Here is a 20077-nt window from a genome sequence, read left to right as displayed (position 1 = left end):
TACCATGGGTGTCCACAAACTTTTGCCCATATATTGTAATTAATTTCTCATTCATTATTATGAATTAGAGTCAAGAGCGTCATAAAAGTCGCTGTGTTCCTTAGTTTTGGGCCATTCTGGGGTGCTTACGAACTCAAAACAGAGATGATTTGCTTTCCCTGCAGCTCCCCGCAGCAGATGGAAAACAGCATATTACAGCTGATAAACTGAGGCCATTACAGTTTTCCTCCTGTTGCTCCAATCAAAGAACAGCCATGAATTAGTTGGCACATTTTGAGAAAGCCTGTCAAATCTATGTGTCATAAAGACATCCTCAGCCCCTGCGACAGTCTGATTAAAAAAAAAAAACCAAAAAGCAAACAAAACAACTCACAACAAATCACCTCATTAACAGACTGGCTTATTTTTATCCTCCACTCCTCACGCCCTCACTCTTACTGCTGCCATACACTTGTTTATGCAACTCTGCATCAAATGACGCAGATGCAAGGGAAGAACCTGTCACCGTGCACATGTTCCCTGCACGCACACACACACACAAAGTGACAGACTTTGTTGAATTGCACCAACGGTTTTCAGGGTTCACACAGCAGGTGTACAGAGAACTTGAGCGAGGCTGGTGTGGGGGAGTGTCCCTGTTATTTCAGGTTTAAACCCTGCCAGAACTTATCCCCTAACACGATTCTGGGCCATGTGAAATCTCTCTCTCTGTAACAACATGGCAGCTCCTGCACAGACTGCCAAGACTCTCAGTATGACTGAAGACGCCAGACTGTCCTCCGAGGCAGCTGTGAAGGCTGAGGCTCGGACTTCATTCATGGACTCTTTCTGTACAAACAGATCTCTGCACTGATTTAGCATAGCAATCCTGGTACACTGGACACATGATGGACATTTTAAAATAAATACATACACACATACTAATATATAAAGACCTGGAACATCTTAAATGCATTTTCAAAGGTTTCTTCTCCAGTTCAGCATTGAAATTCCATAACACTGTTGGACTGGAAACAGACAGGTTTCAAAAAAGACTAGTAAAAATCTGTGCAAATTAAGAGAAAATATCCTGACTCTCAGTCCCAAAATTTCCCATTGCGCTACTCAATAGCATCTTTTGGTAGAGCCTGTCTTCATCTGGTAAGTGGCCACAACTTCCATTCTCCACAACTGTAGAAATAGTTGACGGAGCTTCTAGGTCTGAAAAGCAAAGACTTAAACCTACATTCATTCAAACCAGCCAGCAGGGGGCAACTCTGCTGGTTGCAAAAAGAAGTCTGATTACTGTAACCTCAGGAGAAAATCACCCCACTTCTCACTTGTTTTACTACCTCAGTAAACAGGCTCCTAATGAGTTTATGATCTCAATCTCTAATGTCAAGTCTTCTCCAAAACAGCATGATGTTCATTTAGTAAATTATGGCCCTATTTAGAGTAAAATAATAAAGCAGACTACGACTGAGTCCCCCTCCTTTGTGTATCGTGTCTGTCTGTTGTGTGTGTTTTCACTACAGGGCCTCCTCCTCTCCTGAGCACACCTGCTCCTAATCATGCAGTCCAGACTCACCTGCTGCCACTACAGTATTTAAGGACTGGCTTTCCGTCCTCTAGACTCGTCTGTTGCACTTTTTTAACTGTTCATTAAACCACTGACTTTTCTGAAACCACTCCTGTCTTCGTGTCTGAGTTCAGCATTTGTGTCGATCTTCACCGGCGTGAAAACATAAGACATCAGTGTAGTTTTCTTACTTCTATCCTGATGTGATACAGAGCTTACAAAAGTTTTTAATTGCTGCTTTGAATGCAAAACAAACACATACTATACATTTTGCATTTAACAGTAAGACCTTTTGCAGTTGATGTTACATTAAATGCACTTGTCAGCCCAAAGTACTCAGTCAACATTGGAAGAAAAACAGGGAATTCATAGTTCAGCCTTTAAATATCACTGTTTATTTGATATAGTTGCATATTTTGTGTGTCTGTACAACATACAGTTCCTGTGGCTGTTTAATTCATTGTCTTTTTTAAAGTATCACAATTATTACCATTACATTTTCTATACCATCTGAAATAGGCAGGTAACTGCAAGTACATCATTACTCTCCCAGCAGCTGAAAATTCAAACATTTATTTGGGCAAAAGTAAATATCAAAAGGTAATAATTCCCTTTACAACATCACTACAGTTCATATCAAAAGGCACATTTCATTTCTGGTGCAGCACAATGAAGAGTTTGCATAATTATTGTATACTTTCAACAACGTTACCACCACTTGGCACTGCAGAAAAATACACAATCATCCTCGAACATAAACATACGAATAAAAAAAAGCATACATATTTCCCTTTCTAAACTTTTACGCAGCATTACTTATGGCACATTTTCATTAAAATCCTTCATGTCGCCAAATTATCCTTCTGAAATACACAGACACTGAAAATGAGCTCATGTTACTACAATGTTTGGCTCAGTGGTGACGTTAGTAGTGAACAGCTGACCTAAGAGGCCAGCAGGTGGCAGAGCTTGGTCTCCTGCTCAGTTCATCTGAACGATCTGACACAGCAAAGCAGCGATGAAGAGACATCAGTGTCATCTTAGTAAGCAAACAGTAAGAATGAACCCGAGTTCTTTATTTTGCACTATGCACCTCACTGATCAGTCCAAGTAAACCAACAAAAAACTGATATTTGTGATCCTGACTCCTCATTGTCCCTCAAGCAGTCACAACACTCAACTGTTGGTCCTAAACTTTGTTAATAGACAGAAAAATATGCATATAGAGAGATAACTTGAAGAGGGCCACTCTGATATGAACGATATCTGTAATGTTTTCAGCTTTTTACCTTAAAGTGCGCAATGTTTTGGCACTCTGAAGCCACGTTAACTGTGGTGTTATAGGTGGCGAGCCTTACACAGAATATGAAAAATCATATTAGTCAGAATACATACGTTTGCATAAAACAAATAACACAAGACATGTCACAGCCAGAACCTGGAATTTTAAGTGTAAACAAAAAAGACAACGCTGAGGTGGGTTTCCAAACAGCACAGTGACTGCATAACCCCCATTTCAGTAAAGTTGGGACACTCAATTGAAAACAGCACAAAGACGATATATTTAATGTTTGACCTCATCGACTTCATTGATTTTTGTAAATATCTGCTTATGCTGGATATGATGCAGCAGCGCGTTTCAAACAAGCTGGGAGAGGAGCAACAAAAGACTGGGAAAGTTGTGGAACGCTCCAAAAACACCTGTTTGGATCATTCCACAGGTAAACAGGTTGATTGGTAACAGGTGATAGTATCATGACTGGGTATGAAAGGGCCATCCTTGAAAGGCTCAGTCGTTCACAAGCAAGGATGGAGCGAGGTTCACCTCTTTGTGAACACATGATTGTATAAAGGACGTGACTACATGGGCTCAGGGACACGAACTGCCGTTAAAAACAGTTCACAGATGATTCCATCCTGTTTTTATTTCCGTTTTATTCAGCGTCCAAACTTATTTTGGAATCAGGGTTGTTTTCTGCATACATTCAATATGGCTGTGAACATGTTCCAAGAGTGTGCGGTTACTGTACCCGCAACCACGCTTCACTACAGTCTGAAATGCATTTACTTACATGTATTTACGCTATTGCTCAAACAATCTGAAGAGGTAACAGTGTCACTGGTGTGAGTCGTTGCTCTCGTGTTGCAGACTCTAGGACGAGGATTTGTTCTTGGCGCGCTGGGAGGCGAGACTTCGACAGTGCAGGTAGACAGAGAGGGGATGGATGAAGGCGAGCAGGCTGAGCAGCGTCAGTGCGACGTTCACCTGCAGATACACGAGGGGAGAGAGGAGGAAGCAGTGAGAGGAGAGTTTATCAACAACAGTACAGTGCAGGAGGGATTTTATCAATTATAGGTCATGTACTCACATATAAAGGGTCTCCATCCAGAGCTCCTTTCACCAGCGCAAAGCAGGGGTACTGCATCAAAGAAAACACTGCAGACAGGCCCATGACCATACCATACAGCTTCCCAAAGTGGCATGCTGGGAAACTACACACAAACACACACACAAACACACACACAGGAGAGGAGAAGAGGAGGTGGTGAAAAAGACGGTGAGAGTAGAAAAGGAGAAATTTATTCGCTTTCTTCACAATGAGCTGAATTCACACACAGAACAAAACACACAGACTCTTCATCTTCCTGATCACAGACTCGCTTCTGTTCTGACAGTTATCAACATGAAACTTCCTGAGTTCAGTACTTTCATGAAGACAGTTGTTTTTTCTATTTCATGTTTCCTGAAATGCTATGTGTAAGTATGTAAATGATGCATTGTTTCAGTAAATATGCACTAACTTAAATACATTTCCAGAACAGAGATTTGAAATTAAAATAAACACATAAATGCGCATTTTGGACGTATGTGAATTGTGCATTTAGAAAAGAGGTGTTGGCATGCGTGTGTTTGATACTCACGCCACACTGATGAAGGCTGCGTTGCCGCCGTAGAGGAAGGAGCGGTTGACCACCTGCAGGATGAAGGTGAGGTACTGAAGCGGCAGGTACGGGGTGGAGGCACAAACCGAGAACAGCACACACTGCAGCGCCGTCAGGAAGAGAGAGAGCACCGAGGCCCGCAGGTCTGCCTCCTGTTCACTCTCCCCTACACACACACACACACACACACAAACAGACTAATGAAAAGACACATCTGCTTTTCCAAAGAGAAAAAATGACGATGTCTCTGCACAGACATCAACCACAGAGAAGCTACATATGTGGGAAATAAGCAGCCATGACTAGATTAGGCCTCAATTTTACAAGTAAAAGCCTGCAAATAAAAGTTATCAAATAAATGTTGTGAAGTAAAAAGTATTTGCCTGTTAACTATAGTTGAATAGAATAATAAAGTTTCATCTTCTCCATTTTTTTTTCAAGCACTTCTATTCATAATTCTCGACTTTTGCAGCACAGCACTTTTTCTTTCCTCTTTCTATGTTTATTGTTATGCACCAAAATACCAAGGCAGATTTCTGGTATGTGGAACCCTGCAGTTTTCAATAAACCTGATTCTGATGCTCCGCAGCCCTCTTGTATTAGTTCAGTGGTTGAATTGGTTAGAGGAAAGGAGGATGAATATGAACCATTAAAGTTGCTCTGCAAATGGCATTTTACTAGTCTTTGAGGCTTTAATAAAATATCTACTGACCATGAATAGATCCTTTACATCTCACACATCTTTATGAACATGAGGTTCTGCTATAGGTGTGGCCTGTAGGTCTCATCACTATTCGTCATTGTCCGTATGTTACCTGGAGCACGAGGTTTGCCCTTGTGTCTGTCCATGATGAGGCCGTTCCACGGGGCACACAGCACGCCACACAGCTGCGTTATAGCAAAGGCATTGATGTACTGGCTCACTGCAGGGAGGCATGAGCAAGGAGAAGATGGTTAGAGAAAAAAAATACTTTTTATTTATTAATCCCACCACCTCTACAGCAGTTTCTTGCTCATATACAACTATAGTCATCTTGGTGGATATATTGACGGATCTTGCCTTTCTTAGGGGGAGGATGATGACAGTTTACCAAATGAGGAAGGTTTGCACAAACACCCATCTCTGCTGAGACGGCGACAATGTGACGCAGTGTGCCATGTGTTTACCCAGTGAAGGCTCTCCCGCCGTCAGCCGCTGCAGCATGGGGTTGAGGGTGCCGATGAAGAGGTAATGTCTGAGCTGCATCACCGACAGCCAAAGCAGGTGCCAGAAAAAGAACCTGGACAGAATGCACTGACGGAAACTCTTCTCTGAGAGAGATGAATGAAGATGAGGAAAGGACAAAGAGGAAACATTATGGTGGAGAAAAAGGAGTCTGTTATCTTACTATGTGTTAATCTACGCAGCAGTGAAGTGCGCAAGCTTGCAGTTGCACACATGCCCGCACCTTGTTTCACAGGCGAGTCGAGGGGCGTTTCCTCGATCGTCCTCTGTGCATCACCGTTTGCCGTTGTCTGCACTGATCTCACACTCTCTGATTTACTGCAGGTCATCCTGACAAAGGTTAAAGGTCACAGTCAGTGGTGAATATTTGAAACATACACAGATACATTTATGGATTTTGTTTTTTCCTTTTTTGAAATAAAAACTGCATGAGGTGTTGGTGTCTGCTTTTGGTTCTTGGGGGGCTTCGTACCCATAAGTGTAGCGATCAGGCAGCGGGTAGGGGATGAATTTCCTGGGCAGCAGGAAGAAAGTCCTGAGCAGGTGAATGACACTGCAGGAGGACAGGAAGAGGAAGGAGGCGCGGAGGGAGACGCCAGACTCGTACAGCAACTGCAAGAGAAGACAGGACGGGGTGGGGATCATCGTCACGACACGACATCTTGTAGACTTCATTCATGTGAGCAGCGTGTGGATGTCTCTCACCTTGATGACGAGGAAGAGTGCAGAGGAAGAGTCGAAGGCCCCGTTGTAGAGAGTGATAACGGTGGAGCGATGCGAGCCGAACAGGTTTCCTATCTTCAGAGGAGACATTTGAATAAAAACAGATGCTGCATTCAAGTGTCTGTGAGGCTTTGTTTGAACTCTGAGTATTTTGCATGACAGACAGTGTAAAAGTAGTTCTGCGCGAGTTGATTGGCCTGTTTGATAGTGTCTGCAGACAGAGCTACATCACCAAACTTCCATGTCCAGCTTAACAGGACATTATTCAAAACACAGAGCAAATATCAACCATCCACTGACTGTGGATCCACTGACTGTGAAAAATGTATCAGTTAGTCAATCAGAATTAATCAAAAACAATTTTGGTTCAATTTGATTCAATGTTAAAGTTGCTTTTTTTAAAGCAAAAATATGAAACATTCCAAATTTGCTGCTTTTCCCTGTTTTGCATCTCTGTAAATTACAAATTTTGGGGTTTCGGACTCTTGGTTGGACAGAAAAGCAGTCTGAAGACGTCAACCTGTGCCAGCATTTTCACTCATCAATTGAATAATCGAGAAAATAATCATCAGATGAATCAAAGCTGACATCAATCTCGGCAGTCTTTTCTAATCTGAATGACCACTTCAGTACCTGCATGTTGGTGATTAGAAACAAGATGCCGCCCACTGCCAGGAGCGCGAGAGCTGGGAAGAGCAGGTTCGACAAAGCTGATAAGAAAAAAATGTAAAGAATGAGCATCTGCAGCTGCACCTTTCTTCTTGTCAGTATTTCTTTGGATCATAAAAGCCTGAGAGAGCACAGAGCAAAGAGACAGAGGAAGGTTTTTCACCTGGAGCGGAGAAGCCCACCATCAAGGTGCCCATGGTGTAAAGACATCTGGTGGGGAGGAGAAATTCCAGCGTTATGGTGTCACTTTATTGGCATCATGGAAGCTTTCAAGGACAAGATCTTACAAAACAAAGAACGTGAGACTGGAAAATTGGTTTTAAAATTAATAAAAATCCACTTTTAACAATTAAAAGAAAACAATTACATTTGATAGAAAAATGTTCCAGCGAACGCTTGTTGTTCTGCTGCTGTTTGGAGAACTTTTGGCTGACTTTAATTTCCTTTTCTTAAGCAAAGATCCAACCTTAGTTCCATTGCCCACTCTTGTCCAACTATTTGCATTCCTCAGCCTTTTATTTTCCCCCCACCTTCTTTGAGTGGAAACATATGGATGGCTTTAGGACCAGTTTGTTATTGTGGATTTAGATTTATCCTGGGCAATAAACTGAGCAGGCATAAACGCTTCATGTTACGTTATATGATAGAACTCTAAAGCGGTGGGGAGGACTTCTTAGCTGCAGGATCTGCACCAAAATGTTTTTTTTCTGACATTCCTCCAGCCTCTGGTGAATAATAGCCCTGACCTTTCTGTTTCTCAATCACTCACTCACTTTTCCTCTTTCCAGATTCAGTCTTGTAGAGGTTGCCCATTACTACTTTGTTTTCTTCACCGCTCCCTTTGCTCATAAAACATTTTCTCTACTTGTCAGGCTTTGGTATGCGTGCGCCATCTCCATTTGTGTGCCTGCTGTTGTGTGGAGACCACAGATATAACACATCCCACAGGTGAGCTATCCTAACCTGCCTCATGTGCTGCCTTCTCCCTTCTCACTCTTCTAGTTATCCTACCTGTCACTTTTACTACACTGGAGCATGTGCAGCATATTCATCCACAAAAACAAAAACAGCTGTTGTTGTAAGCAAACAGAGTTGGGAACACCGCAGAAGGAAATACCAGAGACAGACTGGAATTACTGCAAATTACCTCTTTGGACAGTCGCGTTATCTTAGCCACCACAGGCAGAGAGAGCCACAGCCATGCAGGGAGATGAAGAGGACAGAAACCCATCTGTCCTTAGTGACTGTGTTTGGTTTGTTAAAACAGAAGGCCGCTGGAGATGCCAGCTGTCCAGGACTCCTTGTTATGTTTATTTTTGTTGCTGGATAAAAAAAACCCTGCAACCTCTTACAAGCAGAAATAATTTTCAATATTGAGCTGCTGGGCTTTTTGTTTTTGCTATTTTGACCTGCAAAAACTAGTAATCTATTAAACACGCTTTCTTGCTTTTTATGTTTATGCTTTATCTTATCGATGCACTTTCAAAATCATATGTGTGTCATAGTGTCATATGTCAGTACTAGATGTTCAAAAACGTAATTTCCATGTTGTAAGTAAACTGCATCAATCAAGTCTGAAGTGGTTGGAATAAATAAGTATTGCATTTGAAGTGCTTCCGGAGTCCTGGACTGAATTACTCTGCCAAACAGCAGAATATAAAAAGCACTCTCTGAAGTTGAGCCTTGGTGTTAAATTATTGCTGACTGTGTCATTTTAGTCTGTTTGTTGACTTTTTGTTTGTTTGTAGGCTTCTATATTCTTTGGAAGTGTCAGAATGAATCAAATCTACCTTAAATCAATCCTAATCATGGGCAGAATGTGGTTTTTGATGATGAAGAACAAAACACTGGCTTAAACCATCACACCTCTGGTCAGTAGACAAATAGTGCAACCAACTAGGAAAAAGTGTCTGCTGCACCTTGCACTTGTTGCTCAATGTACATGAATGAATAACCTCTTGTTTTTCTTTAGTTAATGGTTGTCAATTCATTCCTCTTAACTACCCGCCGGTGGGCTTTAAATAATCTACTGGCCAACTTTTTTATGGTGACAAATTCCATAGGAAATCTTAGAAATGCACAGGCTTTGCTCTTATCGAGTCATTAAAGTTGTTGTTTTCGGACTCACATTCCAAAGACTCGGGCCACTGTGGTACCAAACTGGTCAAAGAGGAATCCATTGGGCAGCGTCAGGAAATTGTTCATGAAGGAGGCGATGGTGAAAACAAGTGAGAACTGTTCATCCTGTCCACTGCAATCTTTAAACGTATAAAAAAAGAAGAAGAGAGGGAGCCCAGGACGATTAAACAGGTGGCAATGGGGGTCAGAGAGGTCTGAATAATAAAAGATCATCATTCTTCAGGTATTTTGAGTTGATTTTAGGAATCCATGTGCTTAGAAAGTCAATGTTAAGCTTTTTGCAGCATGAAAGTATTGGATAAATTCTACTGATACTCAGAAGAGGTGGAGGTGAGGATCTCAAACTGACCTAAGACCTGTGTTGCGTTGACCCCTGTGGCGTTGACGCACAGAGAGCTGAAGTAGCCCTCCGTCTTCAGGACAAAGACAAGGGAAGCCCATCCGAACACGGCCCCGGCGAAGCACAGACACTCCACCAGACCTGTGGCAAAGGTGAGGCCGCGTTGCACTTTCTCAAACCCCGGCATGGTCCCACTCACTCATGCATGCACACACACACACACACACACACACAGACGCAGACAATTCACAAACGCTGTATTTTCACCTGCGTGGACACACACATGCACACAGATGGCTTCTGTCACTGCACCTGCCAAACAAAGAAATAAAAATACGTTGCTTTCTAATATCTTCAGAGAATATTCAGTGTCGACATGCATCCATTCTGCACACTTAAAGCGACAACATGGTTGTTTTCTTATAAAAAAGAGAAACTGCCTGACGTGACTTGAATAAAGCACTGAAATGGAAAATCTTAAAGTTGCACAAGCAAGAAATGATCTAAACTGGAAACATCTGGAAACGCTTGTCCTGCTTGGGGCTGGGCCTTGGGTCCAAAAACTTTTGCATGAATTCAGAAGTTGGATAACAGAAATAAAGTTCTTTATTGAGATAGATAAAAAAAAAACCTCCCATCTTAGCAACAGAAGAAATCAATTAAAATATGCAAACACCTTCTGTGAAGCCTCTGAGAGGTAAAATCCAGACACAAAACGTACAGCTGTCTCCAACTCACGACTCTCCGGTACTCAAGTCCAGCGTCTGAGGGTCTCCCCGAATGTGCTCTCAAACCACACTTCTCCGCTCTTGCCCCACTCTCTTCCTTTATATATGCCTGCCCTTCCTTCCTCTTATTCACCAGTTCACTCCTTCTCCAACCTCCCCAGGGTTTTCTCTCTTTCTCAATCACTCTCTCCGATGTACAGCAGAGGATACCCCTCTCCTCCTCCTCTGGCAGCAGCAGAAAACAAACACTCCCACATTCCCAGCAAGCCAGACGCTGGCTTGCACTGAAGCTAGGAGACATACTCCAGATGTGGATGCTGGGAGTGCTGGCTTAACTGGTTTAGCTGAAAGTTCATGTGACACACACACACATATGTGAAAACTGGCTCTTCGTATCGTAACTGGGTCCATATGAGCAAAGCATCCCTGACACAGGTCGTCGCTCCTTGAACGAAAGGATGCTGCAGCAACTTGACTTCCTATGATGCAACAGGAAAAACTCTCAGTTACCTCAATTCAGCCCAGAGTTTTATTTCTTCACCTTTTGCATCGATCTAATGTCACATATTTTATTTTATTCTTTATTTTTTCTATTGTTTTGCTCAAGCTTGATGAAGAGAAATGACTTTGCAGTTTCTTATGTAGTCCATTCTTCTTATGTAATTAGGTTATTATTACTCGTGCGTTAATGTAAAAATCAGGATTTTACTGTTATAGTTGGTTGAGGTGGAGTGCATTTTGAACTATTTTGTATACGACTACAACTAGTGATTGTTTTCATTATGGATTAAACTGACAGCTATTTTCGACATGAATCAATTCAGATCACCCACAGCCCAAAGTAGCGCTTAAACAATGTTTGTTGTACCCAACCAAACAGTCCAAACCTCAAAATTATTCCAAATAAATTACATTTATTAAAACAGTTAATCTTCACATTTATCAATGTATCAGACTAATCTAATCATACTAATCGACTGACGGTTTCAGCTGTGCTTGTGTGAACTGCTGGGCAGTTTCATTTATAACAAACCATCATATAAGCTCTTGTGTTTTTAGTGTAGAAAAGTAAAGAAATTAAAACCTGCAGCCACACGGCCCTTTATGGAAGAGTTTGGACACGCCTGCTTGATAGGTTGGAATTTTCCAAGATGGCAGCAGATAATCTTATAAAACATTTTTAGCACATCAGTATATAAACTAAGGAAAACCTGAATTCTTTAATGAAGTCTGGAGTGAAATCCTGAGATCAGAGTAAAGATTTTAATAAATCTGATAATCAAAATACATGATTTGTTGTTAATTCACGAGACACTAAAATGTATTTTCCGAGCACTATCTTTCAGTGTCTTTACTCTTATGTTACACATTTGACATTAAAGCAGGCATAAATCTGCACATTTTCCACTCAAAAATTCCACAAATACTTATACACACACCCATTCAAAAGAATTACTGCCCCTATCAACAACAGACAAAATGACAGCGGCTTCAGAGCACCAACATCAACAGAACATCAGTCATTACAGGCATAAGATCAATTTACAGCATATCAGCCACGGTATCAAGCTACAGTCCAATGTAAAGTCCAGGTCCAGGAGTTACTCATGTGTGTCATCACCAAATGAATTGTGAAAGACCGACAGAAAGACAGAAAGGCTTCTGATAAGATTGATAAGACTGATAAGTTATTTATTCTAACAGATGTTGCAGCAGGGTCAATTTGCATTTAGTGGGTCGTAGCTGCGTCACTGCTGCTATGGCAGATTACCAGTCAGGGCACATACTGCTACATAGTCTTTAGTAAGCCCAGACACTTTGCATGCATTCACTATGCTGCTGTTTAGTCTGTCAGAGCCCTCCGGCAGGCTGGCTGAGGTCGAGGGGGAGTTATCCGAGGGCAGATGTAAATCAGTCTTAGTCTTTAACCATGACACCACTCATGAGACTTCAGAATATATGCGTTACCACAATCATCACCTGATCACAAGACACTGCTTTTTTTTTTTACACACACATGCTACATGGCACGCAAGCTTGTCCACACTTCCTAAAACCAACCCAGTGTTATAATCAACCCTTTAAATCTGTGTGTCTGTGTGTGTGTGTAGTGTGGATATAGCCTAGAGACACTAACTCCAATTGCTCTATTGAAGATCAGGAAAGAGCTTCAGCCACATGATGTTTGTCTGGTCACAAGGCAGACCCACTATAGTTTTCATGGATAACGCTGGCATCACTTTATCTTGTCATGACTATCAACAAATCCCATAATAAAATAAAAGAGCAGAATCAACAAGGAAGCAAGAAGCAAGCATGTCATAGACCTGTTAGATATCTGCTACATATCCCTCCATTAAACCACACACGCCCAGTCAAACTCAACTTTGCTTGCTTACTTGGCTTTTATGTGTCCTAAAGGTTTCAGACTGATGAAGTTTGTTGATCTTCAGCTCCCAGACCATTAGCGACCTTGCATCACGGTCTCCGCAATAAGCAAGTCAGTGGATCTTGAGCAGTGGCCTTTTTGTCTAATTATTCCTCTCTGCTCTTTTTTGTATTTTATCTGAATAATCCTATGGTACAGCTGCGTAGGCTCTGTAACTTTCCCAATGAAGTCCAAAGTATGAAATGAGAAGTGGCAAAACAAAATCGGAAAGTAGGGTCAACACAGACTGAGCATGCTCAGATCAAAGGGCCATTTGGAGATTAGATTAGGTGTATGATGCTTGAGTGGGGGGGCTCATGTAAACGGTGAGCTGCTGGGCTTCTTATAACCTGCTCCTCTGCAGAAAAATACAGGGCTTAAGGTTTGGGAATATTGGATACTAAAGCAAAACATCAGCTGAATAGTTGCACAATTTGCATTATAGCGATGAGTTAGATGAGAAGGTTGATTCCACACAAATGCTGTACTGCAGCTGGGGCCATCTAATGTTTATCTTAGCTTCGGATAAAGCCTGGAAACCGGGAGCAGTCAGCTTGGCTCTGTCCAAAGGTAAAAAAAAAGGACCTCTAACGTTCACTAATTAACAAATGTGTAACAGTGATGCTTCAGTGTTGTACAGGGCTTAATGAGATGAACTATTTCTTGGCTGCAACCAGTGACTTCCTGGAATCTCCACTCAACAGGTCGCCCAGTAAAATGGTAAATCTCTACTGTTACACTTTGATGAAGATATGCTGTGTTAATTATTGATCTTTACTTTTGCTTCGATGCAGATTTTCTTAGTTTCCATTTTTTGTGCTAAGCTAAGATGACCAGCTATTGACCATGATGCATTATGTCAATGGAGTGTGCCCACAGCATGGGGGTGGTAATACAAACATGTGTGCATGTGTTTCGTAACCAGCAGGCAAACACACTCTGCAATCGTACCAGCCGGAAAAATGCCCACATCAGCGATTTGTAGGACAGCTAATGGTCAGATGTCATCATCGCTCATCTCATTTCTTTAGAAAATGATGCCAGAATAGAGGCAAACCACGGGACTCTCTTTCTCCATCTCACTCACTACTTCTTCTTTCTAAAAATGTTGAGTTGGAGGAGAAAGGTAAAAACGAAATGACCGCACATGACTTCTTAAACATTTTCTCTTATGACTGTGGTTTTGTTTTTTATAGCGCTTGGATAGGGTTGTTTGTAACGTAGTATATCGCACTGTGTGCTAATGCTGTATAGCTTTGGTCAGCATAGTGTGTTTGTGATGTTTGTTCCTCCTTCACAGACAAATTATACTTTTAATTGAAATAAACAGATTTTTATAAATCTTGATATCAAATGTATATTGAACCAAAGTGAACTGAATGAGTCTGAACTTTGATTGGATTTGGATAAAGATAATTTATTGTCATTCCAGAACATCTTACATATGAATGGGAACACAATGATGTACTCAGGTCCCAGTGATTGAATTTACCTGTTGAAGGAATCGATGTCCATCTGGCCAGAGAGAAAGTTAAACACACACTCAGTTAATGTTTAAGAGCAACACTTTTCAACCCCAGAAAAATACTAACTCTCTGTCAATGAGTCAGTTCATCTTTTGGGTTTCACCTAAACAACAACTGTAAACTCAAACTGGAGTGATATGTATAAAAATGGCTATGAGGCATTCAAAGGTCAGCTGATATGGATGCAAACACGCTCAAATTAAACAACTACAACCAGTTTACTGCAGTTTATCAGCGATCTAGACTTTGAAATGATTTGCCTGAGGAGATCTGTGCAGCACTAAATTCGTTTTTAGGTCAATTTTTCGGACCCAAGCAATTGAAGTCAAGTTGTTTAGCAAATAAGAACTATGTGTTTTATTTTCAAGAGTACAAAGGGAAGTCTATATGAAATACATGGAATTTAGGCAATATTTCACATTTCAACTAGCAGTCTTTGCACATTTCTGCAGCCATACCTGCTGATCAAGTGAACCTGTACAAGATCCAAACACAGCAGAATGTGAAGCTTTACTTTGAAAACTGAGCACAGCGTTTGCTGTGCTTTCACAAGTCGGTTCCTCATGTCACATACTCAGATTAGCAGAATTTTGTTCAACACTGTCACTAAAACAGCTCTCTTTCTGTGAAACTAAACTAAAATAAATTCTGTTGCACAACCTCATGTTTGTTTTTCAGACTTTTCTCCAATTGATTACTTTTTTGGTGACATACTTTACATTTTTACCTCCTCTGGCCTCTAAATAGCTGCTCATGAGCAGGTATTGTTTTAAATGAAGAAGAGCTGGTGCTCTGCCACAGCACACATACCCTTCCTCATGAAATCACTTAAGACTACACCAATGGTGGAATGTAGCTCAGTCCATTTATTTGAGTGCTGTACTTAAATGAACAATTTGAGTTACTGCAATTGAAGCTTTTCTTTTCATGACAATTTATACTCCTACTCCATTACATCTCAGAGGGAAATATTACACTTTTTACTCCACTAAATTCTTCTGACAGTTTTATTTTGTACTTTCCAGATTAACATTCCGATTGAGTACTTTTACTTTTAACAATTTAAGTACATTTTCCCAATTATACTTTTACTTTAGTAACATTTTCAACACAGTACTTTCACTGGTAACTGAGTATTTTTACAACGTGGTATTTTTACGTAACTAAAAGATCTGAATACTTCCTCCATTACTCAACTACACACACATCAGCTGCACTTCCTTTCAAGGCTGGCCCAGCTCTTAATGCATATTGTATAATGGTGACACTTTGCATGATTAAGTGTGATTTAAAGTGTTTGAATAGGACTTGGTTGGATAAAAATCACACAACAGCTCACAGCTATTACTCCTTCTTGCTGTGTCCACTGCAGCAGATGTTAATGCTTTATGAAGCAGTGTCTGCACATCCCTCTGTGGTCATGCTGTGGGCTGCTGAGTGACAGGTACCCACGTTAACGCTCCTGCAATAGGCTGTGAGTAAGAGTCGTGCATGCGATAACACACAAGGGAGCATCTGATCCATTTTCAGTCTGTAGCTGTCTGACGTCTTCACATGGCAGGATGTGCACACTTACTTGGTATAATTCCCTCTTATGGTGATCCCACTGTCCACACCATCCATATACTGCTCGGCCCATTAGATATAAGGACCGTCATGCTGCGGACGCTGCCAGCACGATGGGCGGGGTGCGCTTCTGCTCATCTATGGTCCCTCAAAGCTTCCTCCAGGTCCAAATGCCCCTGATTCACCACTGCTGCTGGAAACTTTCATCACAACTGACCTATCTGTGTATCTGTTTCGGTGATCTGATGAGAGATAAACGCCTGTGAGTCTGTTTTGATTGATTATTGTCGTAAAGAGTGGCTCACAGTATTTGGTCTTTTAAGATAAAAATAAAATCCACTCCATTTAGTGATAAACACATAACACCTCATCATTTTCCAGTTTGATAATCAGTATGGTCGCACAGTTGAAGAGCCATAAATGCAACTAATTTATGGACTGTTCAGTCTGTTGGCGCCACCGTGTGACCAATTAATAAAATTAAAACATGCTTGATAATGAAATGCATCGATCAATAGATCCTAGCAGTGGTGGAAAGGAACATTTACTACAGTTACATTTACTCAAGAATTGTACTTTTTATTGATATTGTACTTTTTATTCCACTGCATTTATTTGACAGAAATAATATCAGCAATATACGGAATATCATGCACCGTATGATTAAATATGATTCATACTGATGCTAATGTCACAGAATATAAAATTGTTCATATAATATAAATGCTGTTTACTTCCATTACTTCACTATTTAGAGTTGATTCGATCTTCTCTATATGGTTATTTAAGATTTCAATTATTTTAGAACTTTTGGCAGACGAAATAATTACGTTGTAATGTGAGGAGGCATTAAAATGAGCACAGTAGAATAATCATTTTGATCAGTTTCACCAGTTTTATTCTTTAAGCCAGTAAAAACAGGCAAATACTCACAAGTGGGTCCATCAGCCATGCCTCCACATGAAGACTTTAAATATTCATGTGGATGAATGATTTTTTGGGGGTGTTGAATGTATTTATTGATTTTCACATTTTACATAATAAATGATAGGGGAAAAAAGTAGAAAAACAGATACACACACACACAAAATCCTGTCATGCATTAACAACATTTCTTCATCAGAAAGTAGAGGGTTGGTTTGAAAACTTGGTTTCAAAGTGATGTATAAAGAATCTGCATATTTCTGAAGGTGGTCTGTAGAACACACATTTTTGAATGGAGTTTGGTAGTTTGAGAGAGTTTTGCCCGAGAGTTTAACCTCACATCATCAGACCATGGACAGCAATATTAAAGAAACAATTTCAGATAAGCTCAGCATTATTTTTACCCAGAACATTTGCATCTCATTGCGGGTCCACATGCAGTCCTCTGAATCACATTTTACAGTCCAGATTGTTTCCTGGATTAAATCCTTGTTAAACAAAAAGTGGGGTTGAAATAGTACAGGCCAAAAGTTTGGACACACCTTATCATTCAATACGTTTTCTTTATTTTCATGACTATTTACATTGTAGATTCTCACTGAAGGCATCAAAACTATGAATGAACACATGTGGAGTCATGTACTGAGGTGAAATAACTGAAAACATGTTTTATATTCTAGTTTCTTCAAAATAGCCACTGTTTGCTCTGATTACTGCTTTGCACACTCTTGGCATTCTCTCGATGAGCTTCAAGAGGTAGTCACCTGAAATGATTTTCCAACAGTCTTGAAGGAGTTCCCAGAGGTGTTTAGCACTTGTTGGCCCCTTTGCCTTCACTCTGCGGTCAAGCTCACCCCAAACCATCTCGATTGAGTTCAGGTCCGGTGACTGTGGAGGCCAGGTCATCTGCAGCAGCACTTCCTCACTTTCGCCAGTTTTGTTGTAGCGCTTGATGGTTTTTGCGACTTCACTTGGGGACACATTTAAAGTTTTTGCACTTTTCCGGACTGACTGACCTTCATTTCTTAAAGTAATGATGGCCACTCGTTTTTCTTTAGTTAGCTGATTGGTTCTTGCCATAATATGAATTTTAACAGTTGTCCAATAGGGCTGTTGGCTGTGTAATAACCTGACTTCTGCACAACACAACTGATGGTCCCAACCCCATTGATAAGGCAAGAAATTCCACTAATTAACCCTGATAAGGCACACCTGTGAAGAGAAAACTATTTCAGGTGACTACCTCTTGAAGCTCATCGAGAAAATGCCAGGAGTGTGCAAAGCAGTAATCAGAGCAAACGGTGGCTATTTTGAAGAAACTAGAATATAAAACAACAACATTCATAGTTCATTCATAGTTTTGATGCCTTCAGTGAGAATCTACAATGTAAATAGTCATGAAAATAAAGAAAACACATTGAATGAGAAGGTGTGTCCAAACTTTTGGCCTCTACTGTATATGTACATGATCCTTGGATAACATATTAAAAGTCTATTATTTTGGAAACACAACATGTAAGCCCTCAACCTGTCTCTGAGACAACATCAACATGAGTGCATCATTCAAATTTGACAGCCAGCAAACACAAATTCGGTAGTGCGGTAATGCAAAGTGTCTTGGTGCAATTTAGCTGTCTGTGTGAAAACATGAAGCTTACATCTACATTTCCCATGATAGAGCATGATTTGTGCTAAATGTTTTTCTCATAATGTTACATAAATTGCCTAACAATAGAAATATGAGAAAAATCAGCGCTGTGGCCCAGCAATCACACTGTTCAGAAGTTCATAAGTGAATCATTTGATTTGTACAAAGTAACAAAAATGTGTCGGAACAACAAGGAACAACACAAATAGACCATGATTCACTCCTCCATTCAGGATCCGCACAAACTTTGGACAGTCAACAACTTGCACCTGTTGTGCGTTGGACTAATTGCTGAGGTTTGATTGGCTCAGAGAGCCGTTCACCTGGTCTCTGGCAACCTTTAAAACCCTTCACACCTGACTGCTTCGTTAGTGTTGGGCTTCATCATGATGACTGCAGGAGTCTTCTCAGGGTGAGAAACTGGCTTGTTTAAATTTGCCTCTTGAGTGTTTGCTGTGGAATGCTTGTTGATAATGTCTCTTTAACTTGTTCCAGGGTGTTCCTCTTTGCTCTGCTGATTGCAGACATATGCTGTGCCTCCATTAAGAAAGGTAAAGCATTTTCCTCTTCAGTAAAACAATGCATGTTTCAGTTGAACTCATCTCTGGCTAATTTATTTTCTAGCTGGGGAATCTAATGGCGGCAGCTATGCCAATACTGCTAACTTTGGCTCAAACCAGGGAGCACCTTCTGCCTTGTTTTCACCTGGAGTTGGTGTGCCTGACAGAGCTCCTACAGGTGTCTCCACACCATCTTATCAACTTGTGCCCCAGGGGCCCAGTTTCTCTCAACCAGCAGCACCTGTTCGCCCTAGTTTTCCTTCTGCAGGCTACAGGGACAGTTCAGCGAGGCAAAACCCTGCTGGCTCTCTACAGCCAGGAACTGCTCCTCAACCTGGCCCCTCAGGTAAGACTCGTATTTAATGTAATTCTACAGTCTTGTTTAATAAGTGGCCTATGGTCATCTCATGGTGCTTGGTGTAATGCCCAATTAGATGAGTTAAAATTTCTTCTGCATTCCTGTTCAGACATGAGCTGGACTGTTTCACCTCTCAGTCTCTTCCCTGGAGGTGAGGAAATGTCGACTGACAGTCATGGTGTTGGCTTCGGTGCACCCGAGAATGTAAGTCCACCCATCCCACCACCTGGACCAGTGTACCAGGCAGGATCTCTCTCCCATTATGAGGCCACCTCTGAGGATGGTGACTACATGACGCAGACAGAGGAGCAAGGCTTCCTGCCTCCTCCCCCACCACTTCCTATGAGCGTGTCTGCTGGACAAGACTTTGCCCCCCACCGGTCTGAGCCTGAACGCTGGGGCCCATATCCTTACTACGACTACATGTTCCTGACCGGCCAGTATCCTCCAGGCACAGTTACTTACGCCAGCCAAAGCAATGAGCAGGGGCATGACAGCTGGCAAGACGTTCACTATGTGAGAGACTATATTTCCTACAACCCTGGTCCTATGGACCAGGTTGAGACCTCCACTGGTGCCTTTGCGGCTCCCATACAACCTGTGCAGGGTCCTGCAGTGGCTGGTTACGGACCAGGTGGTGCACAGCCAGCGCTTCAACCTGCTTCTGGAAACTTCATGCAGCCAGGCCGGTTTGCTGCGCCAACTCGTAGCCAAGCAGGTGGCTATTACCTGGGCAAGGTAT

At 41.4% G+C, this 20077-nt stretch overlaps 1 protein-coding gene across 2 annotated transcripts; it reads right to left on the bottom strand.

Annotated features, from left to right (window-relative positions):
* Positions 1 to 3318: 3318 nt before the first annotated feature.
* On the bottom strand, positions 3319 to 10407 carry slc43a3b (solute carrier family 43 member 3b). 2 transcript variants are annotated; one of them, XM_041944308.1, is made up of 13 exons: positions 10274 to 10407; positions 9607 to 9909; positions 9247 to 9376; positions 7282 to 7328; positions 7083 to 7159; positions 6432 to 6524; positions 6199 to 6338; positions 5950 to 6056; positions 5669 to 5812; positions 5317 to 5424; positions 4481 to 4667; positions 3928 to 4051; positions 3319 to 3824 (listed from the first exon to the last, which is right to left on the bottom strand). In XM_041944308.1, exons 2-13 carry the CDS (start codon positions 9782 to 9784, stop codon positions 3711 to 3713), a joined length of 1449 nt encoding a protein of 482 aa, XP_041800242.1. In that variant the 5' UTR covers positions 9785 to 9909; positions 10274 to 10407; the 3' UTR covers positions 3319 to 3710. The 2 variants fall into 2 exon arrangements, with proteins under 2 accessions (XP_041800242.1, XP_041800243.1); XM_041944309.1 differs by having other exon boundaries at positions 9607 to 9864; positions 10336 to 10368.
* Positions 10408 to 20077: the final 9670 nt, after the last annotated feature.

The sequence above is a fragment of the Chelmon rostratus genome, chromosome 9, assembly GCF_017976325.1.
Source record: "Chelmon rostratus isolate fCheRos1 chromosome 9, fCheRos1.pri, whole genome shotgun sequence".
Taxonomy (NCBI): Eukaryota; Metazoa; Chordata; class Actinopteri; order Chaetodontiformes; family Chaetodontidae; genus Chelmon; species Chelmon rostratus.
The sequence above is the reverse complement of the archived record's forward strand: the minus strand, read 5'-3'. Positions and strand labels throughout refer to the sequence as shown.